Source organism: Watersipora subatra, chromosome 3 (assembly GCF_963576615.1).
Source record: "Watersipora subatra chromosome 3, tzWatSuba1.1, whole genome shotgun sequence".
NCBI lineage: Eukaryota > Metazoa > Bryozoa > Gymnolaemata > Cheilostomatida > Watersiporidae > Watersipora > Watersipora subatra.
This window is the reverse complement of record NC_088710.1, coordinates 47649123-47674137: the sequence shown is the minus strand read 5'-3', so window position 1 is coordinate 47674137 and position 25015 is coordinate 47649123. Positions and strand designations below refer to the sequence as shown.

The following is a 25015-nucleotide window of genomic DNA, read 5'->3' as shown; positions in this document are numbered from 1 at the left end:
TTGCCATAAAGATGCAGTGTTGAACGTGTTAGTGCGTTGAACAACCTTTTATCCAATATAATGTAGTAGTTGATTATATTGAATTATGTAATCCATGACAGCTAGCTTTGGAAATCGGTATAATTAGTAAATTAAAGTTTTTGATCATTACTCCAAACGCCGGCGGTCGCTCGATGAGACAGGAAACTGACAACAAACCTAATTGATATCGGGGTAATTTAATACCCCCGTACTACAACATGAGGTAAATGTTGGTCTACGGCTCTGATTAGCTGGTCCGACTGACTGCACACGGCGTAAGAAAAAATTTATTTTTGTATAACTACTCACCATTAATGGCAAATTACTCTTAGCTTATCAACTAAAATAGCGGTAGGAAACTAAATTAGTAATGAATAAATTAGAAACATGTTAAAAGTGTCAAGTTACCATAGACCCCATCTTCTGCCACCTGTTGACACGATAACGCCCTGTGGCCACCAGACTAATAGTTTAATTTCTATTAGCTAACGGGTGCCTATTGATATACCATTGTTAATATAACCAGATCTACGGTTATTCTACCGTAATACCACTATATTGCACCTTACTTTTGAAAAGTCGTGTTGCGCGTTCACAACTCGAGTTGTGCAACTCGAGTTGATCAACTCGAGTTGTGAACGCGCAAGGCGAGGCACTGTAAGGCGCCATACTTACTTGAAAGCTTCCGTTGACCCGTTGTCAATGGAGCGCATTTTTACAATTGCGATGTCGTAACATCTATACAACAGGTTGTCATTCACTGTACGTCGATACGCAGTCAATCACCTTATTTTTCAGCGTAAAGTGTTTATTTGTTCGCTGCTGGTTTTGCGTGCGTGGTGAAAACACAGCCTTATACAACTATCTATCAGGAGTGCTCGGTTGTCCACACGGTCTTTAACCAATGCATTAGACTGAGGTATAGGTGAATTCACGCTCTCTTCTTCACCTTTAATATTATACATCATAGGTATATAGTTAATTGATAGACAATTGCAAATACATTAATATTTTGTTCGACATAATACACGTCGATAACAAAACACAGTAACCTTTGTTGTAAATGTCAGCGCTAACCGGCGTTTTTGTATTGTTATGGGTGGATGTGGAGAAATTATGTTATGCATAGGCCTAACTAATCCGAATCTACACACAACATCAGTGTTAAAATTGTCTTGTCATTTTATTCTATTTTGACGATGTTTAGGTTGTGCACTTTTGCTTAGCTTGTCGGAACTAATTTGATTATTACTGGTTCAGGTACAAGTGAAGGCGTTAAGCTATTGTAAGCAATACTGATGATTACCAGTAAAAGTTACTACTTTATTCTTCAAGTCAAAAAATTAAAATACACAACTAACAAAATTCTAAAACAATAATATTAATGACGAAAGGTTACAAGAGATAGTAAAAGTTACATCCTTAGTGGCCCTTACTCGAACCGTCGTCCATTCTTGTTTGCTCAGTCTCGTACGGCTGTGAGTCTTGACAATCAACGAGAGTCGTGACAGTCCATAGGTAGAACTTTTTGTTAGTTGAGAATTGTGGTGTAGAAGAGGCTCAACTGGTGAAAGAGAATGAGGCTCCATAGGCAGAGTAGAGGTTCCTCAGCGGGCGGAGGTGAGAGCGTCCAAGGAGGCGCTTGGGAAGAGAGAGATGGAAATGTTGAGTCATTAAAGCTGTTCTCTTTTATAGATGTCTGGCATGTGGGATGGCTAGCCTGTGGGTGTAGGTTGACTGTTAAGGTTCAATGCTTTATGTCCGGTGTGTGAAGATATCTTATTTGCGTAAGTCTTCAGATGGTGCAGGTGATGTCGGCATGTAGGGTGGAGCTCGCGGCTTACTCCTGGTATTTAGGTCATGTTTGACAGGAGCGGCAGATCTGTATGTGACTCATTTGATTCGTCTTTAATGTTTCTCTGGTGATTTTTTGGTGATGGTGGTTAGTAGGTTTAATTGCTTTGACTTCCCGTTGGCATGTTCTCCATCTGATGCTGACGCACCAGATCTATGATTGATTCCTCTAATTTTTAAGTTTCTAATTTGCTTTTGACGTTTTCTAATTATTGGATTTTTGATGTCTATGGGTGTCTTGCTGCTTGTATGTATGATATGCTTATCCTGCGGTCTGGCTGCATTCCCTATTGGTATGTTGTTTTCGCATTATTTCCATACAACAGTATTAAAAGGAAGTTGCAAAAATTTACGCATAAACAATTCAATTTAGTCAAAACCAATGTTACAGTTTGTAGTTGTAGTTTGTATCCACAATATTGACCATGATTGCAAATTTTGTAATCTCCAACTTAGAGTAGGGGCTTAAAAAACAATCAAAGAAAGAATATGCGTTTTAGAGAGCACACTCACAAAACAGTCAAACGTTGATTTACTATATAAGCCTACTATATCTCACTATTACTTTTATTTGATTCAACTCGTTTTCAAGAAAACTTTACGAATCAGTTTGTCAATAGTCTTGAACCACTGGGCAAACAAGTTAGAGAGGCACTTGACTTTATTTCTTGTCTGGTATGCAAACTTAGTTTATTAGTTAAAGTATAGGGCCAAGAAGCTAATTAGTATGAAGTAACTGACAGTATATGGCCCATTTTAGTTATAGTTGATCAGTGCTAAATGTTTTTGTTTCATGTTAATGTTTAAATATCACTAGTAGCTTTTCATTACCATGGCCATTCTTATTTAGATTGATTTTGCATCTTCTATTTTTATCAGTTATTATTAGATTCGAGTATTCTTGTTGATACTGAGCGTAAATTATTTTCTAAAGTGGCCAAGTTTAGAAGAGGAACAAATTTTGTTACATAAATACCTTAATCTCGTAATCATTATATTTAGACAAGCGCAACTAGCTATGATAAAGCTTGTTGTTTAGTCTTTTGATTTAATACTAGATTAATACTCAAAAAAATTAGTTCTACAGCTAGTAGACAATATCTGTCAATGATTCAACCAAAAGTGATGTAAGGTAGCCAAGTTGGCATTGCATTCTTTCACAATGTGTCAACCATTTAAGCCAAGGTTTCTCTCAGATAATCTATTTTGTTTTTTGGTTAACCAATATTTTAGTTGATCAAGTGTGTAGTGTGCTTGTGACGTGTGAGCTTAGAAATCAGACTTACTAGTTACAAAAAGCTTAGCATGTAGTAGACTTGATTTAGTTGTGTTACCAGATGTTTAATATGTATTATATTTAATATATATATATACATGTATAAAGATATTAATAAAAAATGGAACATGCTCTGAGTTTATAATATATGTGTTATAATTTATATATATGTTATGAGATTATATATTATTATTATATAGTAAAGTATGTTGTTGGACTAATTTTTATCAGGGCAGGGGGTAGCATTTAACCGTATAAAATCAACATTCATTTAGTTGCCTAATAGGATATGGTTGATCTGTCAACACTGACTTGTGGAGCAATTTGCCTAAGTCTCAATAGTAAATGGAATTATGTAGGCTACAAGCTGAAATGATAATCCAATATTTAGTTTTCTAGTATTAACTTCTTGCATATCATGAGATTCATCCAAAAACCAGGGCGTATGTTAATATTAAAAGTTAAAAGAAAAATTTCTGCATCAATTTTAGAAATTACATAAGATTGACATAAATATGGACATTCCTTTTAATGCAACAAATTAACAGTTTTAACAGAAAAAAGGGATATGAGTTGAGAACACAAGTTATGCAATTACCAAAAGACGCTAGAAGATTGTTAGACATTTTTGGATAATGGCGAAGCATTCAGCAATAAGTTTTGAGATGGCAAAATTTCAGCTGTATAACAAGCTGGCTCATTGTTGATGATGACACCAAGTAGATTTTTAGATTAGTTTTGCCTTTAAGTTATGTAATAGGCCTGTGTCAGCTATATTTCAACATAGACTTGCACTTTTGTACAATTGTGTTGACTCTGTGTATGATCTAGATTCTATAGCATACAACAAATTAAAAGCTAGCTTCTCTATCGAAGTAGGCTACTGTTACTAGCTTGGTGTGAATATTATATTCAGATTCAACAATGCCTTAGCTGGTGCAAAGCGGTAAAGGCTGAGCAGATAAAGAACAAGTCTAATTGAGGTCTATGCACAGTTGGCAAATGGCCGATCATTATTGTTAGTGAGTCAACAATTGCTGGTCATATTTGAGCCATGCTTTGGTCTAAATGGACAGCTGTATAACACAACTTAAAATCATGTAAACCCTACACTTACAAACCTATAAAACATCTCAGTAATTCCAAGGATGAGCAGGCCATCGACTGTCTAATACCGAATGTCTTATGAAGACCAGACAGAATATATTATTGATTGCAGCAGATGATGCACGCCATTTTTCTGTCAAAATGTTCAGCAAGCGCTGCTGTTTGAGTGAGCTGCCTTTTATTGGTGGCAGATCTGTATCTCCTGCCGTACAAACGTTTAGAAGAGATTTTGAGCATCTCTTGGAATGGATGTTGTATGATTTTATAGATGACGGAAAGATTCGGCATATTAAAGAACTAGGAGTTGTTGAGAATCTTCCATACATTTTGTAAGTTCCATCAATTACAAAACTCAATGCCACTGCACGCTCTTTCATTAACTTTTATTCTTTCAATATTGTTTTTGCAGGAGCTTGTTTTTCGCATTTCTTATTAGAAGTTATTACATCATGTTTGTGTAGCCTTCACCAGGAGGATTAAACTGGTCTGTTTGTTTATGTAAACTATATGACTCCTTTTAGAGAGGATTCTTGTGTAATGGCCTTCGCTCAACGGTTATCGACTGATGATGATGCAGACATCACTGCTATGGCCAGGTATTTGCTCTATGGTTTATACTTCAGTTAATACAGTCTTAGCATGTTTCTTCGTTACACAAAGTTGCACATCATGTTTAGTTTTGGAAAACTTTATTTTTAACAGTAAGCTAATTTTCATTTGCTGTCAGAAGTTTCGCTTTGGTAATTCTTTAAAAGTAACAACTGAAACAATCATGACAACATCTTAAAACTTTGGAAATCGAGTAAAATCTCGCATTTCCATAGCGATTTATCTACTTTTGTTGACTCATAATTTTTTAACTTAAATATAAGATTTTCACTCTTGTAGCCTGAGTTTAGACAGTGGTTTGACAGGGTCTCGAAATGCTTCTCCTAGCAAGTCAGCTGGAGGGTCAAAGGAAAATAGAACAATGGGTGAGAGACTATTCGAGTTTGTGTGTACTGGTAGAAATGATAAAATTGCTATTGCTCCTTCAAAGACAAATGCCAATATTCTCTAGTATAACATATAAAGGCAAAAACTGAACACATAATATAGACGTATGATAGACATTGGCGTACTAGTTACAGTTGTGAGTTGATCGGCGCAAGCCAAAACTAGCTATACACTTATAGTCACCTAGTAATCTGCTGATAAAACTCTAGGCGATGTATATTTGTACAAACTAGGTGTAAACTGTACAAACTAGGTGTACCCTTTCACAATTGGTTTCTGGTTTCTATGAAAACTAAGATTCTGCTTATGAAATTGAAAAAATATTGGACTGATGAATGGGAATATTTTTAGATATTTTATTACTTTAAAACTACAAGAAGACAATACATGGTCATATACTGCATACATAAGCTAATCTATGAACTTCCTTTCTGTAGCCTGTAAACTTCAAAAACTGTAAACACTTCAATTAATAGGAAATGGAAAAAAGACAAAATCTGATTCAGAAAGCGAAAGCAGCTCAGATGAAGAGGGGGAAAGGAAAGCCCCAAACCAGCTCATCATGGAGTTTTTAGACTGCGTCATGTCAAATGATTTGGAGAATGGCCTCAAGCTGTGTAAAATGAGTAGGTTCACAACCGTCTCGCTATTTGAAAATATGTATAATCGGTATCTTTGTTTGTTTAAAGTTTAAAACGAAATCCACTATTAAAGGAAAAAAGTTTTATTGAAAACTATTTTGGAGATACATTCAGTAAAATGACATCAGGGAACAATTAAGACATTTATTTTGTGAACTCTTTTGTTCCAAGAGAATCTAGGTCATAAGGAAGGTGAATGAATAATAATAACTTGATTATCTGCATAGAGCTTATTGTCATCTCCTCTCCTATAGCAAGACATACCAGTCAAACTGTCACATCAAATTAAAGAGGTTACTTGACAGGTTCATGTGGCTGGGCACACTATATACTGAATCACCGTTTTTACTGACGAAGTTAAATATTTGAGTTGAAAATTTATATACACATTTCCATCTCTCTTATTATTTTTATTATCATACGGTAAGCTAGAATGAGGGCACTATTTAGAGTTTTATAAATTGTAGCCGCTGATAGCTCTGCTGTCAAACTTCTAATCGTTACATTATGACAGCAACAAACATAATTACTTGCTTGTTGGATCAGCTGCGAGCTATTGAGATGAGAGAATTCTACATGTATATGTCTTTGTTTCAGTTTTACTCTATGAACCAAACAATAGCAAAGCTCTGAAATTCCTCCCTTTGCTGCAAGAAAAGAAAGAACAAGGTGAAGGTTAAAGTTTACCATATTGTTTGTATACTTCGAGTATTCAACAGCCATTTTAAGTGCGTAATGAAATAAGAGACATTCTAATTCAATGTTGACAGAGTGGGTTATTTTAGCTGCTTTAAGGATCAGTCAAAAAAGGTGAATTTAGCGAAAAGTTGCCATACTGGAAATTTATCACTGACCTTTTTGCTGCCAGGTGATCTATGAACTAGAACTTGCGTTGCTGCTATTTATAGGAAGCTGTTGTCAAGATGTGAGATTGATTGGTCACAACCATCAGGAGTAGTTTCCTCTTAGAACAACTTGTGATAAATAATTTATCATGGTTGCGGACAAGCAGTAATTCAGATCAAAGACATGCAAATTCTGGTTGCTGTAGTTATGTATTCGATTATCTACTTTGCTAAAATAATTTAATACCATAGGTAATAGATTATTACTGCATCGTTTCCTTTTGTCTGAGGGTTTGTAAACTTCTCGTTATCATAACCTGATAGCTAACATTATAAATAGTTATGAAGTGCATTGTTACTGCCCTAAATTATTCAGGTATGTGTTGCTATGGAATTTAGGTTTGTTTTGTGCAGCTGTTTTATATGCTTAATAATACATAGCTATTGCAATGTTGTAAAGTAAACAATTTATTTTATCTATTACAAAAATCACATACACTACATTACTGTATATAAATTACACAAATAAAATTGTTTTTTTTTGCTAATCTCAAATTGGTGTTAATATCAATCTAAAATATGAAAAATTAAAATAGGAAAAGGTTATTATCGTAAGAAGTTTATAAACCTTTTGTTCCATGCTTTCTATAATTACTGTGGTAAGGCATTCCTTGAGTCGAAGATTAGTCGACCTAATTGAGAACGGGTTGTTAATGTAGATGAGGCGGAAAGTGAGGATGATACAGATAATTCCGATGAAATGGATGATAGTGACAGTGATGATGAAACGGGAGATGACAGCAGTAGCAGGTGCACTTTTTATGTTGTTGAAAGGATTTACCTGTGTATGGTCTCATATAACTCCACCCTTTTAAATTATGTTTTTTCATTTCATTTTTCTGCCATTGGAATCCTTAGTTTTTCTCGCCCAGAGCTTTATGACTGTCTCATTCTTCTTAGTCTTTGAGTTCTTTAAATTTTTTGAATCGTTTGATGTTTTCTCTCTTATTTATATTGCTGTATCTACTGATTAGCCTTAGTCCTTTTATCTTCTTTTGATATTTTGATGATTCTGATCAGTCTTGGTAAGGTTGTAGTTCATGCACAGTCTATCAGAATACCGCAAGTGTATTTAGTACCCTGTAATGCTTTTTGTGTTACTTTAGCAGCTCCGATGAGGAAGCTGAGGATGATGACAGCAAAAAGTCAAAGCCTAATGGTCACTGCACAAAGATGACCGCCTCTTGACATCCGAAACACCTGCATTAGAAAAATCTCTCGGTTTTTTTGATGTTGATATCAATCACTGCTATTTGATTGTACACAGAACATTATTTATGTGTCTGATGAAGTATTAGTCTAAAAGTACATAATCTATTTAACTGATAGAAAACCTTGCAATATGACACTGGCACGTAAATTGTGTATGTGTTTTATCTTTTTTAGCTTTATATCATCCGTCCTTTGTGTTGTTTGACATTATATTGTTGCTACCAAATTTTTGTTTATATCGATAATACATCAGTGCTTGTAGGGTGCAATTTTTTGCTCTAAGCAATTATTTGTCTTTTAAATTGTGCGCTGTTTGGCCATGACTAAAATCTAGGACCCAAAGAATTGAGCAGAATACAATTGGCTGATACGGCGTTATTTGAAAGATGTTTGGCTTAAACAGTTGATAAACATTGAAAAAATTGTCGTTACGCGTTTAGCATTTAGGTAAGATTCTATTATGTGTGGTACATTGAAGCTACAATCCGTATCTGACTAGTACACGCACTAGATCAGTAAAATCCATAGACTAATAAACCGAAGGCCCCGTTAGTTATTAGGAGTTGTCTACGAAATAATTAGCGCACAGAAAAGTCAGCGACTCCAATATAAAATTTACAATATTTTGGTCTGAAACAGCACTAATGCACACAAATTCTGTCTATTCGCTAATTTACAAATACATGTACCTAAGGTGTAAGAGGTGTATGTAGTAGAACTCTTGAATTTTTCTAATGACTCCAAAGGAGACCGTACCCCGGTTGTATACTCGTTATAGAACAAAAGTTTTGTTTTACTGACATTTTTGACAGTTTCAAGTTTCTTTTTGCAGTGATGCTGCCTACAATGATATACAGTGGGGGCTGTATATCATTGGTGCCTAGCACGTCTTTAGTATTGTGTTTGACAAAATACTAGGTATCTTATTGCGTGCATTTATTTGATGATTATATATCATTTTAATTAGCTTATTTGTATAAAGCTTGATTGCAGGCAACTACTCGATGCAATAAATCAATTTACACAATTTAACAGTTTACTAATTAAAACATTTTTTCATAATTTGCATGCTTACCAGGAACATAAATTTGCTGAGATGTACCGGCTTGACGTATGATCTATCGTGTATTCTGGGATATAGCAATTGATACAATACGATATTCAATTTGCATTTGGCATGTTACAGTAATTAAAATAGGAATATGTGGGATTTAATCATTGCTTCTAGGTTTTACAAAAAAGTTGTGGAAGAGCTAACTTTGTCTTATGTAAGTAAGCTGTTGTGTGCATTTACCTCGTTTTTAAAGAGATGAAAGAAAGCATATAGCTTATAATTTTCAAGGACAACTACTATCAAATTCATGCGCAACATTTTTAAAACTTGCTTTGGTTATTTGTTAATTTTGATTGTTATGGTATTATGAAGTAAACTAGAACAATATCTTACAATAGCTCTGAATTCAAATAGCAAGAAACACGTTCGACTTGTTTGAAGCTAGAATGTCCAACACTCATATTATATGGACTCTTGCTAATATAGTTATAGCGCAATATGCAATATTGCACAATATGCCCACCATGATTACTTTTCATAACAACAGAAGAGCTCGTATTGCTACTACTAAATACAGACAGCAATTAACTTGCTCTTTGTGTAACTCAGTTTTAGAAGGGAGTTTGGAATGTTTTGATCTAGTTAATTCATCACAAATCAACAATATGCTTATGTTGTAGTCATCACTAGCTCGTGCTAAAGATGAGCAATACGTGGGATGAGATTCAAAGTGTCAGGAGTAAAACTGCCGGTTGGCGAGATAAGTTGGCACGACGAAAACAAGAAAGGCAAAATATTTTAGATACAAGCCGAAATTTAATAAATACTTCATCAGTCACAGAACCTGCACCTAAATCGGCCGAACCTGTCTCTAACTCCACAGAAAATGCTACAGATATTTTATCCGAGTCTAAAGATGCCGTAAGCTTTTTGACTGGAGACAAAAAGAATGATGCTGACTCAACTTTAAATGCTGATGATATGGTGAGTTGAGTGCATGCTTAGCGTAGTTGATGACAATCTATCCGGATATGCTCTTAATATTCATGGAGATTTTACTTGTGCCAACATTGATTTTGTACACTTGTTTAGCAATTAATACCTTCTAAATCAGGAAAGTCTAGCAACTATAAATAAACAATCAATTGGTTCATGTAATGATATGTAGGGAAAGGAATTTCGTTTGTCGACATGCTAGAAGATCGCATACATGTAACAACATTTGCTCTGAATGCTTTTAGAAAATGGTAGAGAATTGTCTGCTGCTGGAGTTGGATGCTGCCGACATCACCTTGCCACTAGATGCTGTAACACTCTCTGAAGGAGTCTTGAGAGAGACAAAAATAGTTCATAATCTGTCAACAGTGACCGACATTTTACTTCGTTTTGAGTCGCAGTATTTAGTCGTGTAAGCATTACTAGTCTAGTGAACACGATGACATGGGATTATTATGAGTGGAATAAACTACTGTTTCATCGATTAAATGATCAGCTAATAAAATCCAATATAAACTTTAAACTAGGATAGTTGTGTTAAGGTAAAGCAGTCTCATGTATTATTTAGCTAATATTTTTTATCTGTATTTTAACCTCTACTCTAACACCTCTACTCTAACACCTCTACTCTAACACCTCTACTGTAACACATCTACTCTAACACCTTTACTCTAACTCCTCTACTCTAATACCTCTACTCTGATACCTCTACTCTAACACCTCTATTCTAACACCTCTACTCTAACACCTCTACTCTAACACCTCTACTCTAACACCTCTACTCTGATACCTCTACTCTAACACCTCTATTCTAACACCTTTACTCTAACACCCCTACTCTAACACCTCTACTCTAATACCTCTACTCTAACACCTCTACTCTAATACCTCTACTCTAACACCTCTACTCTGACACCTCTACTCTGACACCTCTACTCTGACACCTCTACTCTAATACCTCTACTCTGATACGTTTACTCTAACACCTCTACTCTAACACCTCTACTCTAACACCTCTACTCTGATACCTCTACTCTAACACCTCTACTCTAACACCTCTACTCTGATACCTCTACTCTAACACCTCTATTCTAACACCTTTACTCTAAAACCCCTACTCTAACACCTCTACTCTAATACCTCTACTCTAACACCTCTACTCTGACACCTCTACTCTGACACCTCTACTCTGACACCTCTACTCTAACACCTCTACTCTGATACCTCTACTCTAACACCTCTATTCTAACACCTTTACTCTAACACCCCTACTCTAACACCTCTACTCTAATACCTCTACTCTAACACCTCTACTCTGACACCTCTACTCTGACACCTCTACTCTGACACCTCTACTCTAATACCTCTACTCTGATACGTTTACTCTAACACCTCTACTCTAACACCTCTACTCTAACACCTCTACTCTAACACCTCTACTCTAACACCTCTACTCTGATACCTCTACTCTAACACCTTTACTCTAACACCTCTACTCTAACAACTCTACTCTAACACCTCTACTCTAACACCTTTACTCTAACACCTCTACTCTAACACCTCTACTCTAACACCTCTACTCTAACACCTCTACTTTGACACCTCTACTCTAATACCTCTACTTTAACACCTCTACTCTAACAACTCTACTCTAATACCTCTACTCTAACACCTCTACTCTGACACCTCTACTCTAATACCTCTACTCTGACACCTCTACCCTAACACCTCTACTCTAACACCTCTACTCTAATACCTCTACTTTAACACCTCTACTCTAATACCTCTACTCTAACACCTCTACTCTAACACCTCTACTCTGATACCTCTACTCTGATACCTCTACTCTAACACCTCTACTCTAACACCTCTACTCTAATACCTCTACTCTAACACCTCTACTCTAACACCTCTACTCTAACACCTCTACTCTAACACCTCTACTCTAATACCTCTACTCTAACACCTCTACTCTAACACCTCTACTCTAACACCTCAACTCTAATACCTCTACTCTAACACTTTTTCTCTAACACCCCTACTCTAACACCTCTACTCTAACACCTCTACTCTAACACCTCTACTCTGATACCTCTACTTTGATACCTCTACTCTAACACCTCTACTCTAACACCTCTACTCTAATACCTCTACTCTAACACCTCTACTCTAACACCTCTACTCTAATACCTCTACTCTAACACCTCTACTCTAATACCTCTACTCTAACACCTCTACTCTAACACCTCTACTCTAACACCTCAACTCTAATACCTCTACTCTAACACTTTTTCTCTAACACCCCTACTCTAACACCTCTACTCTAATACCTCTACTCTAACACCTTTACTCTAACACCTTTACTCTAACACCTTTACTCTAACACCTCTACTCTAACACCTCTACTCTAACACCTCTACTCTGACACCTCTACTCTGACACCTCTACTCTAACACCTCTACTCTAACACCTCTACTCTAATACCTCTACTCTAACACCTCTACTCTAACACCTCTACTCTAACACCTCTACTCTAATACCTCTACTCTAACACCCCTACTCTAATACCTCTACTCTGACACCTCTACTCTAACACCTCTACTCTAACACCTCTACTCTGATACCTCTACTCTAACACCTCTACTCTGATACCTCTACTCTAACACCTCTACTCTAACACCTCTACTCTAACACCTCTACTCTAACACCTCTACTCTAACAACTCTACTCTAACACCTCTACTCTAACACCTCTACTCTAATACCTCTACTCTAACACCTTTACTCTAATGCCAGTGTAGTGAATCTGATGATATGAAATTACTATGGTTGGAATAGACTACTTCTTTGGTAGAAATATCAGTAACTTTGAAGACTGTACCATTTATGTAAAACAGTGTAATAGTAATTTTAGTTAATTTTTTATCTGTTATTTCTAACATAACTTCAGTAGATTGATCAATATGTTCAATAGATGTTTTGTTTAAGCATTGATAATTGATATGAAGCTAATTTAAAGGAGAAAGGAGAGATGCAGTAGACTATACTATGTTTGCTATCTATAAATGCATGATGTGTTTTGTATTCATAATCTATTTGTCATTTCAGCACAGAAGAAAAATTGGATGAAGGGATGAAAGTGCTGTCTACCAATAGTCAGCAGGTAAGTGGCCGCTACACTAGCTTTCTTTGTGAGACATACCTTTAATGGTGAGCCTGGCTTTTCATTGCTTTCATAGAGTTGGTAATTTACGTTGTTATTAGAACGAGTTCGACTCCCATACGATGCAATCTTTTTCCACAACCTCCAACTGTGGCTTCGGACTCTTATTGTAGTAAAGATTTATTTATTCTATTCAGTATCTTGGCAACATAATTGATATACTTTGTAGATTGAGAAAGTTCTAGAAGAAAGGAAGTTATCAAGGAAAAGGACCCTGACAGAAACCTCTAACACAGAGTAGGTACATTTATGCACCATAACATCTTTCATTTACTGTTTTACTTTATTGCTTTCATGCTGGTTCAGCTTTTTAGTTAAAGTTCATTTTGATTGTACATAGTTTTATGAAGTTTTCATTATACTAGAAAAAACATTGGTATGCACATGTATATTTTTATTTTAGTACTGATGCTGGTGAAAAAAATCGTAAGATTGCAAAACCAGATGCACTAAATATTGAGGTGAGGGACTATTGAATTTTTTTCTTCATAGTCAGAAATTTCTACTTATGTGATTTGATCTAGTTTGAGTTAAGCTCTAGTTTAGGAAGCTATGTTGTGTGCTCATCAAAATGTGGCGTCACGACATAAACTCGCATATGATGGGTTTCGTAAGTTGTAATTCACAGCGTACTCCTATAAAAACGCTTTGCTGTTTGATTGTGGAATTAAAGCCTAGCCTACTCTTCTAACTAAACAGGGCGGAAGTCTCAAAAACTCCGGAAACTCAGAACGATAGTATAGTGTGTTTGATGTGCAGTAGACTGAGTATATTCCACTGACTCTAACAGATGCTGCTAGCTAGTGAGACAGCCAAGGAAAGAGAAAGCAAGAAGATGAACGAAGAAATACAGGATCTGCTTAGCACTGCTTCTGCTAAGGAACAAATGATGTCTACTAAATTTAAATCCCAAGGAGGTAGGCAAGACAGTCTATTCTAGTGTTTTGTGTGTTTTCATGCATGAAAGGCATTCATTCACTTTTGATGTATAGTACAGGAAAGACAGTCCCTTTTAGTATATAGCACAGGAAAGAGCATCTGTTTTAAAATATAATACAAGACAGACAGTCCCTTTTAGTATATAGTACAGGAAAGGCAGTTCCTTTTAGTATATAGCACAGGAAAGACATTCCTTTTTAGTATATAGTACAGGAAAGAGCGTCCCTTTTAGTATATAGTACAGGAAAGACAGTCTTTTTTAGTGCGTAGTACAGGAAATACAGTCCCTTTTAGTATAGGTATAGTACAGGAAAGACAGTTCCTTTTAGTATATAGTATAGGAAAAAGCGTCTCTTTTAGTATGTAGTACAAGATAGACAGTCTCTTTTAGCATATAGTACAAGACGGACAGTTCTTTTTAGTACAGTATATAGTACAAGACAGACAGTCCCTTTCAGTATATAGTACAGGAAAGACAGTCTCTTCTTGTATATGGTACAGGGAAGACAACATTATCTAATGTTTAGTGCAGAGAAAACAATCTCTTATTATGTGCAGTACAGGGAAGACGTTCTTATTCAGTTTGTAGAGCAGGGAAAATATTTCCTTCTCGGGTGTTGAGTTGGGAAACATTCCCATTTATTGCTTTGTGTAGGCCACCTTCTGTTAGCCTGTATTGGGAGAAAGATAATCTCTTTGAATTAAAAATTGTTGGCTAAACTTGTTAGCTTTCGACATTTTTAAGTGCTTTGTAATTTTGCCCTAGCACAGATTGTACTATGTGCAAGTTGCTATCTTTCATCAACAAGAAATACGGCGTTTCTTAAGCTACTATCAATATTAGATAAGTTGAGGTTTCACGCAAAATGCTACTAGAAGTTTCTCTAAATATAGTGCTCCACTAGTTGGGTTGGCTGAAGGGATGCCTCGTACAATATTCTAATTCAAATTGGTTTTGGTAACTGAGGCTGACTTCCAAAACGATCTGCAAAGCGACTAAAGATGTACATAAATTAACATATGGCATGGTGCAGGTACTATGAAGGAGTTCTGCTCCTATGGAACTAGGGTCGAATGCAAGGCTGTCAACGGTTCAGCGTGTGATAAAGTGCATTTCCGCAAACTGATGCACCAGCATACAGATCCCTCACTTGGGGACTGCTCCTTCCTCAACACTTGCTTCCACATGGACACTTGCAAGGTACTGCAGCTCTATCAATAGTTGACGATTTCGTTTGGAGTCTGTTTACTATTGTTGACTCGCACTCAAACCTTGACATCGGAAGTTGATCAGCTTCGATATTTGCTTCATATGTCAAACTCATCATATGTTGAAGCAAGCATTTTGATAAGAATTTTGGCTACAATGAAGATGTACGGTATATGTGTAGAGTTGGCTACACTGAAGATGTACGGTATATGTGTATAGTTGGCTACACTGAAGATGTACGGTATATGTGTACAGTTGGCTTCACTGAAGATGTACGGTATATGTGTATAGTTGGCTACACTGAAGATGTACGGTATATGTGTACAGTTGGCTACACTGAAGATGTACGGTATATGTGTACAGTTGGCTACACTGAAGATGTATGGTATATGGGTGCAGTTGGCTACACTGAAGATGTATGGTATATGTGTACAGTTGGCTACACTGAAGATGTATGGTATATGTGTAGAGTTGACTACACTGAAGATGTATGGTATATGTGTACAGTTGACTACACTGAAGATGTACGGTATATGTGTACAGTTGGCTACACTGAAGATGTATGGTATATGTGTAGAGTTGACTACACTGAAGATGTATGGTATATGTGTACAGTTGGCTACACTGACGATGTATGGTATATGTGTAGAGTTGGCTACACTGAAGATGTATGGTATATGTGTAGAGTTGGCTATACTGAAGATGTATGGTATATGTGTACAGTTGGCTACACTGAAGATGTACGGTATATGTGTACAGTTGGCTACACTGAAGATGTACGGTATATGTGTAGAGTTGACTACACTGAAGATGTATGGTATATGTGTAGAGTTGGCTACACTGAAGATGTGTGGTATATGTGTACAGTTGGCTACACTGAAGATGTATGGTATATGTGTAGAGTTAGCTACACTGAAGATGTATGGTATATGTGTAGAGTTAGCTACACTGAAGATGTATGGTATATGTGTAGAGTTGGCTACACTGACTTGGCTCTACTGTATCAGCAACTATATTACACATACATAATATCTTTGAATTTATATACATATACACAGTTAGTATTACGGAAATGCTAGCTAAAGTAAATTCTACACTGAGAATAAAATTTCTGTGGAGTAAAATAACAATAATATGTGTGAGAGGAAAAAATATTTGCACAAAACAGATTTGTAAAAACTACCAGGCCATAAGACAAGTTTTGATTCTTTTACGTATATATATATATATATATATATATATATATATATATATATATATTCAATAAAACAGACTATAACTTTAGATAAAACACTTGATTACTATTAGTTTCTTGCTTGGTAAGAACAATCTTCAGATAAAGTGCTTGCACCAGTTTTGGTTACTTATAGACAACTAAACTATTAAAATTACTAAAACTTCATAGCCGGAAGATTATGGTCGTTAATGGATTCATAGAAGGATTCATACAGCTGTAGCTGATTTTTAGAGTGTTGAAGGTTATACCAAGTGGTGTTATGCGCTCGGTTTTTCTTTTTAGTTTTAAGTGTTGGTGCTATAGGAAAGTATTGTAGTTTGTGGTTGTACCCACTATTCTTTAAGGCTGTTTGGTAGATTTTGATCGATGACTCGAATGTATTGCTGGCAGAGGAGAGCGAGAGCGCGCAAATCTGCTGTTTATACCTGCTGGCAAGTTTTTGATGATGTTTCTAGGGTGGTTGGATTTTGAGCTCACATAAATGGGCAAGTTATTTGACTTGTTGAAAGGCTTGTAATCGCCGTTGTTTAAATTCAGGGTAATGTCGAGGTAGTTCACTGACTTTCCGTTTGCATCAGAAATAACTTGCCCATTTATGTGAGCTCCCCATTCAGCAAGCATGTCGCAACCAACATCAGCAGACATTTCTTGAGAATCATAAGAGAAGAATTTCCTGAGAACCACCCACTGCACACCATATTCAACATGAACACTCTAAAAATCAGCTACAGCTGTATGAATCCTTCTATGAATCCTTTAACGGCCATAATCGTCCAGCTATGAAGTTTTAGTAATTTTAATAGTTCCAGTTGTATATAAGTAAACAAAACTGGTGCAAGCACTTTATCTGAAGATTGCTCCTACCAAGCATGAAACTAATAGTAATCAAGTGTTTTATCTAAAGTTATAGTCTGTTTTATTGATTTTAATTTGCTCTGATTTTATCATTGAGCACTCTGCTCGGATCTTACGCTTTTACTCATGTATATATATATATATATATATATATATATATATATACAGTGAAACTCGGATAACTCAAACTTCAAGGGACCGAGCAAAAGTGTTCGAATTATCAGAGCGTTCAAGTTATCAGAGCACTGTCACAAGTCCATGTATTTACTTATTTATTAGTAGATACATGTACATATACAAACTATAATATAAATCAAAAGCACAAATGGCTTGTTTCAAATTAAATGCTTCTAATGTAAAGTTTAAAACGTTTTTATCAAAAAGTATAGAGATTTTTCTATCACTTGAGATTGGTTTGTTGTTTGAGGTGATGCTATTGCCAGGACGTTTCTTAGATTGACATTGGCAAAACTTGATCGTTGCTGAAATGCTCAAAAGAAAAGACATCTTTTTCTTTTGAGCGTTTTACCCACGATCAATTTTGCCGATTTTTCTTGAAGTTTATGCAAAGATTAGCTTACTTTACCTGGGATTCGTTAAGAGCAACACTCCGAGGCAGTTCAATTAAAAGTTTTACGAGTTTTTACGGTACATTGTATATCACTCACGCTTTTTGAATGGATACTTATTGAATGTACACACGTATTCTGTGTTTAGGTCAAACGATGAATAGTTTTTTTTAGCTAAGACAACGTATACGTTTAATTACCACAATTTTTAAGATGTTTTAAACATTCAACATTCCGACGTTGATTCAACACGGAATCAACGTCAGAAGGATTTTCGCCACGCAATTACAAAACAAAAACGACATGCTGTTTTTGTTATGTGCGTGGCGAAAACCCTTGCGCGCGTGACCCGGCTAGCCCGTGCTATTCATCGTATACACTGTAGCAGTATAAATCAAATTTCACCAAACCTTTAGAAAAGTCGTTGACAAAAATATTTTGTCGATGGAGGTAATAACGACGCTTATGAATTACGAAAAGTTGAGGTTTACCTCTATGGCTTTGAATAAAGTGATTTTATAAAGCGATATCAACCGTTTCGGTAGCCTTTGGGCAAAAAACAGTTCGAATTAACAGTGTTGAGTTCGAGTTATATAGAGCCATTTATCATTGCGTGGGAACGGACCAAGCAAATCCAGTCGAGTTAACCATGTGTTCGTTATATCCGAGGGCGAGTTATCCATGTTTCACTGTATATATATATATATATATATATATATATATATATATATATATATATACTATATATATTCACCAACTTCTATACTTAATATATACGTACATATATAGCGCAATACATCAAATAGGTGGTCAAATATACATTGATCAAGTGTGGATGTTGGTGAATTATCCTTTGTCGACATTTTGTTCCCTTGCTTATGAAAACAGAGTACTCCCGAGATTTCCTCTCATCAATCATTGATATATATATATATATATCTACAATATAAAATACATTAGTTTCGTATTATTTCTGCAACAGTACGTTCATTACGAGGTGGATCAGGATGATTTAAACAGAATCAAAAGAGCAAATATGTCTGCAGCGGTTAGGTCTCTGACCAAGGGAGACAAATCTAACTTCAAGATGATGCCATCACAGGTTTGTTTAGGCTTGAATAAATTGCTGATAAATCTGAATTGTATTTTAAAAAGTTTACAAAAATCTGGACTCATTTTACCATCAATTCCGCTAGTTTTTTATTATGATACGAATTTGTCACTTTACTTGTAGTGGATTCAATGTGACTTGAGAAACTTTGATATGACAGTCTTAGGCAAGTTTGCTGTGATAATGGCTGACCCACCATGGGATATACACATGGAGCTGCCATATGGCACCATGTCAGATGAGGAGATGAGATCACTCAACATTCCCACCCTACAAGATGATGGATACATATTTCTCTGGGTGACAGGCAGGTACTGAAATAACCCTAAATTTACTTCCGTTTTATTGACCTAGATTTATTTAGTGAGATGGGAAGGCTTGGTTTTTCTTAGTACCCTAGAACACTTATGTATTCGCCTCATCTAACTAACTAAAATTTCATGTGCGAAACTGAACTATCATAACGAACGAGCCAAAACGCGAAATTAAATAGCTTTGTTCATTGATAGTCCAAGAAACAAATGGCAGCAAGCGATCAAATTGCATTATCGACCTCGCCCACATCATTCTACCTGTGGTTCACAATTACAAACTAGTCCCAAATTGAAATTTGTTTTCTTATCGGTGAACCAGGCCCGTATTCCCTGGGGCAGCTGGCCTGCTGAGCCGTCCCAACTTTTTAGGAACTTTCCGCGGCTAAGTACAGTCAAACTCGGATAACTCGCTCTCGGATAAAATGTAAAATTTTATCTCAAGCACAAGGTTAACTCGAACGGATTTGTTTGGTCCGTTCCCACACAATGATAAATTGCTTCAGCTAACTCAACCTCAACATCATTTATTCGAAAAGTCATTTGCCCAATGGCTATGGAGACGGTTTTTATCGCTGTAGAATATCCCTTTATTCGAAGCCATAGAGACAAACATCAACTTTTAGTAGTTCTTAGGCGTCAGTATTATTATCATCATCAGTGGCAAAATATTCTTGTTAACGACCTTTATAAAGGTTTGCAAAATATGAAGTTTTACCAAACATCCGCTTGGCCATGTCCCATCGAAAGCGTGGAAACTTCCGTATAAACTTAAAATAAAATCAGCAAAATGGATCTTTATTAAAACGCTCAAAAGAAAAAGATGTCTTTTTTCTGAGCGTTTCAACTGCGGTCAAGTTTTGCCTATTTTAATTTAAAAACGTCTCGTCAGTCACATCACCTAAAACAAAACAAATCTCAAAGAATAGAAAAATGTTGATACTTTCCGATAAAATTTTTTAAAACTTCACACGAGAGGCCTGGCTGAGGCCCTACATAAGACAGACCTGTTGGGGGCTTACACCGCCCCCCTCAACACCCCCAGGTGTTCATAACTAGTCGCCTAACATTAGCCGCCCCAACTTGCAATCAGTGAACACAGGCCTGCGGTGAACTGAACCTGAGGAATCTAATTATGTTTGTCCCACTGCATTTATTTTCGCATCACTATATTTTCGCACTCATCAGAGCTGCGATATTAAGGTGCAGTGAAATTTTACTCTGTACGCTACTCACGAAACTAAATACTAGCTAAATATAAGTGTCTTAGGGTAATCGCAGAGTTTTTAAAACTGATTGTTCACAAACTGTCATTAGCCCTAATTTAATCCAACTCCTCTTTATATCTTTTTGGCAATACAGCAATGTCAAACAGGTGTTAACTAAAGTTGGCAGCATAAAGGAATATTGTAGTCATTGATGTCCTCCAATCCAACTGTAATACAACTGTACCATAGCAATGCTCTAGCTACCTGATACTGTGCACGTTGCGCTCTAAGTGCAGGTTACGATGTCCTTGTTATTCGATTTTTTCACCTTGGTATGTGGAACACGATATTTTTTCATTTCCACCATATGACATTTTTTTTGCCATACGACATCGGACAAAAATTTCTCTCGAAGTTCAAATTTGGTTGTTGATGTGCTGAATACGTTGGAATAACGAAGATGCCGATACGCTACTAGCCAAAATCTTTCCCACAATACCTGGAAGAGATGCGCTGCTTGCTCTCTCTCACTTCAGCGTTACTCATTGCAAGTAATATTGTAAATGAAACTGGAAATAGATGGGTGATAAAATTTTAGATGATGACAAAGGTAAAGTTTTGTTAAGAACAAATGTAAAATACATACTGAAATTTAGATTCAAGTGCATATTTAGTAAGCTAAATTCATTAGTAATAAATAAATAGTAAAGCTAAAAAGTTAAATTTAAAGTTTGTGTTATTCGTGTGTCTCGGAGCTAAGAACTTCCTATGATATGTACTGCACATAGTACGCTATAATGTTAGATTTTATTGCAGATCCTAACCACTAAATACACTAAAGTTACTATAGTTACTAAAGTTAACATACTATTTTGTAACTAATTTCTAATATGTACAGTGCATATGTACATATTTGTACAGTATACAAAACTTTGATGTTTTTTACCATGGAGTGTTTCCATTAGATAATTTCTCTGGGTTTCTATACCCCTCTATACGACATTTTTGCCTTACGATGCCAACACCAGAACGGATTAATATTGTATTGTGGGTTTTACTGTAGTCATTTTCTAAACCTTGTGTCCACACCCATTATGACAGGCTCCTTGCAGGTATCACAACTAATGGTTACATTAGTTGTTTTCAGATGCCTTATTGATGGTGTTTTGTAGAGCCATGGAACTTGGAAGGCAATGCTTGGAGCTTTGGGGGTGAGTTATATGCCAGCCTGGAAGTTGCAAAGTCTTGAGTAGTGGCAAGCTTTTTTGCATCTATTAATTACATGTATTTGTAAAGCTATCAGAATAAAAAATGGGCATTCTTGTGAACAGTTATAGGAGATGTGATGAATTGATATGGGTAAAAACCAACCAGCTACAGAAACTTATCAGAACTGGTCGGACAGGTCATTGGATTAATCATGGTAAAGAACACTGCTTGGTAAGTAAGTGCTGTTAACTGGTTATCCTGAGGTATATTAGTGCTGTTAACTGGTTATCCTGAGGTATGTTGGTGCTGTTAACTGGTTATCTTGAGGTATGTTAGTTTACTATGTGATATACATGCATGTTATTACTAATAATCATGTGGATACATTTCTGCTGTTTATTAGCGCCAGTTTAATGCTTCTGTGCAGATCGGGGTGAAAGGAAATCCAGAAAATATGAACAGAGGTTTGGATTGTGATGTTATTGTTGCCGAGGTATGTGCTCATATAGTTTTTTGGTTTATCTAAAGGAATTTACTGTTGGTTACATCTAGTATGTTGATGCTTTGTAATGGACTCCAATTTCTTAGAGTCTAAATAAAGTGAAAGTGAACCTAAATAAATAAAAGTACCTTTTTATATTTGAATGTACTCTGCTGATGATGCAACTGGCAATTCCTTGAGTGTTGATGTGCTTATTCCAGCTAGCCTTAGCTTGTTGTGTTGACATGGTGTACACACTTACACTGGTTTAAGGACCGACTAATCATTCGTTAAAATATTAATCAGATCCTTAGGCTATGACTTACGAGAAACAAACTACTCATTTGTTTCTCATTCATCGTGCTGACTTAGAGGTCGAAGAGTTCAAAAAGCTCTCAGTGACTTACTCTCATCCCACCAATATTAAAGATTGCGAGATGTAATATTAAAACTTGTATGATTTTCGCTGTACATTTTGAACAAACCATTTATATACTGATGCTTAAATGTCATGTAACTCATCTGACAAATAGTACAAAGCATACAAAAGTCGTCACTAAAGATCGCGGTTCAATTTTTATGTTTAGCAATTGTCTGACGGTTGAACTGCTCGTTCCTCATGTTTCGCTTGATCGGGTGTGTTACTTGATCCATCCCTTCTGTTTACTCTATTTTATGCATCTTCTGTTGACCTGCTTCTATTCAATCATTTTATTCAATTCCTTGAATGTTGATGTGCTTATTTCAGCGAGCCTTTGCTTGTTGTGTTGCCATGGTGTACACACTTACCCTGGTTTAAGGCCCGACTAATCATATTACAGTCTTCCTCTTTTTTGATTTATGCCTTGTCATCTTTTTTGTGTGGAGAAGACAATCCTTCATAATTTGTTCTGAATGGGCTCTCTAGATATATAATCTTTTTACTAGCACAGAATGTGTTACTTATTAATTGTCTATACGCCATTGCTGGTCTCACCATTATTTTATACTTCACTCTTTAAATGATTCTTTCCTTTGTGCCACAGTTAACCGTAATCTGTGTGTAACCGTAATCTGTAATCCTCTTTGCTTGCCAATTTTTATACTTGCAGTTCCATTTGACTACACATAAAATTTCAACTGTGCTTACAGTTTAAATTTCACTTTTTCTAACTCTTCTTTCTCTGCTTGTGAGCTCGGGTTATTCCATCCCTTATCATGTGTATGCAGAGGCCATACTGCATATTTATTATGTTATGATGAAAATTTTATATACGTTCAAGCATTGCGATAATGGCTAATTCAATATACATACTTCCAAATTTTGTTGAATTTTGATAATTTCATCGTTCTTTTTCTAACGATTATAGATTTTACTTTCTGTTTTATATGCAAGTATTTAACAAGAAGGCTATTGAGAGAATGAACAAATATTTTGTTGGCATGTGTACTGGGAACTACTATTAAGTATCTTGTGCTTATTGACTGACAGGTACGAGCTACGAGTCACAAGCCAGATGAGGTATATGGTTTGATAGAGAGGCTTTCACCTGGTACTAGGAAAATAGAATTGTTTGGAAGACCGCATAATGTACAGCCTAACTGGTAGGTTCATATGTGTCGCTGTAAGACAGTTTTTTCTACATGCATGTTATCCTCATCACCCAAGTTCATACATACTAAACTGCATATGGAGAACTTAAGAAGAGCTGAAATATTACCATAGACACTGTTTTCTTTTCATGTGTCATGATTTGACAGTTAGAAAAATATTGCTTTGCATCATGCAGCACATGCTTAATGTACCATAAATGGTGGTCAAACCATCTGCTTATTATTACTACTGATTAGAAAGAGTTTATTTTTTTGTTACAAAATAAATTGTTAATGATACATTCGATATTGACATCATTACAACGAAAATAGAAAATGCATTTTCCAATATGGTTGCAAAAATGAAGTCATTTTATAATGGTTGCTAAACTTACTTTTTGCACATACATCATGACTCTCGAAGTGATTAGGTGCTTTTATGAAAATGTTCAATTTGGTGTCACATGACTATTGAATTTTTTTATTATTAAATGCATTTAAAAAATGTAGGTGAAAGATCATTATTGCTGTTTTTTTTGCATTTGTGTTCTTTTCGGCTTTATATTTTGTTTCGATTGCAAGTAACTGATGGTGGCTCCTATAAACTCTTTTAATATCCATATCTGCAAGTGCTGTAGAGAATGGATAAAATCATAACGGTTTTTGTATCATAATATTGCCAATCATAAATGCCTATAATTTTGGTTATATACTTCTCGATAATGGCCCAATCGTTCTTTGAATATCAACTACTAAGTAAGTCATTGAGCCAATGTAGAAGTAGATATGATATAATTGATGCAGTCCTACTCAGATTGCTGTCTAATTGCAATTACACTTGTTGTCAAAAACCTAATGTGTTATTAAAGGATGACATTGGGCAACCAGTGTGACGGAGTGCAGCTACATGAAGATGATGTTAAACGCAGTTTTAAACAGAAATATCCTGATGGTAAGTGTGTGTAAAACTTTCCTTTCTATTCAAAATATTTACTTCATTTTGTACATTTTTATAAATAAATTTGAGAG

The 25015-nt window shown here is 35.7% G+C and overlaps 2 protein-coding genes across 3 annotated transcripts; both read left to right on the top strand.

The window, feature by feature from the left end:
- Window positions 1-807: 807 nt before the first annotated feature.
- LOC137391582 (glutamate-rich protein 2-like) lies at window positions 808-8273 on the top strand. 2 transcript variants are annotated; one of them, XM_068078095.1, is made up of 8 exons: window positions 808-940; window positions 4527-4587; window positions 4780-4854; window positions 5147-5232; window positions 5731-5880; window positions 6493-6564; window positions 7460-7550; window positions 7910-8273. In XM_068078095.1, exons 3-8 carry the CDS (start codon window positions 4796-4798, stop codon window positions 7986-7988), a joined length of 537 nt encoding a protein of 178 aa, XP_067934196.1. In that variant the 5' UTR covers window positions 808-940; window positions 4527-4587; window positions 4780-4795; the 3' UTR covers window positions 7989-8273. The 2 variants fall into 2 exon arrangements, with proteins under 2 accessions (XP_067934196.1, XP_067934195.1); XM_068078094.1 differs by having other exon boundaries at window positions 7907-8273.
- A 1477-nt stretch (window positions 8274-9750) lies between these two features.
- Window positions 9751-25014, top strand: LOC137389586 (N6-adenosine-methyltransferase subunit METTL3-like). The gene is made up of 14 exons (XM_068075637.1): window positions 9751-10050; window positions 10308-10474; window positions 13170-13224; window positions 13454-13521; window positions 13688-13745; window positions 14075-14201; window positions 15258-15424; window positions 19077-19196; window positions 19329-19516; window positions 21897-21935; window positions 22056-22164; window positions 22361-22426; window positions 23886-23998; window positions 24856-25014. Exons 1-14 carry the CDS (start codon window positions 9769-9771, stop codon window positions 24950-24952), a joined length of 1656 nt encoding a protein of 551 aa, XP_067931738.1. The 5' UTR covers window positions 9751-9768; the 3' UTR covers window positions 24953-25014.
- Window position 25015: the final 1 nt, after the last annotated feature.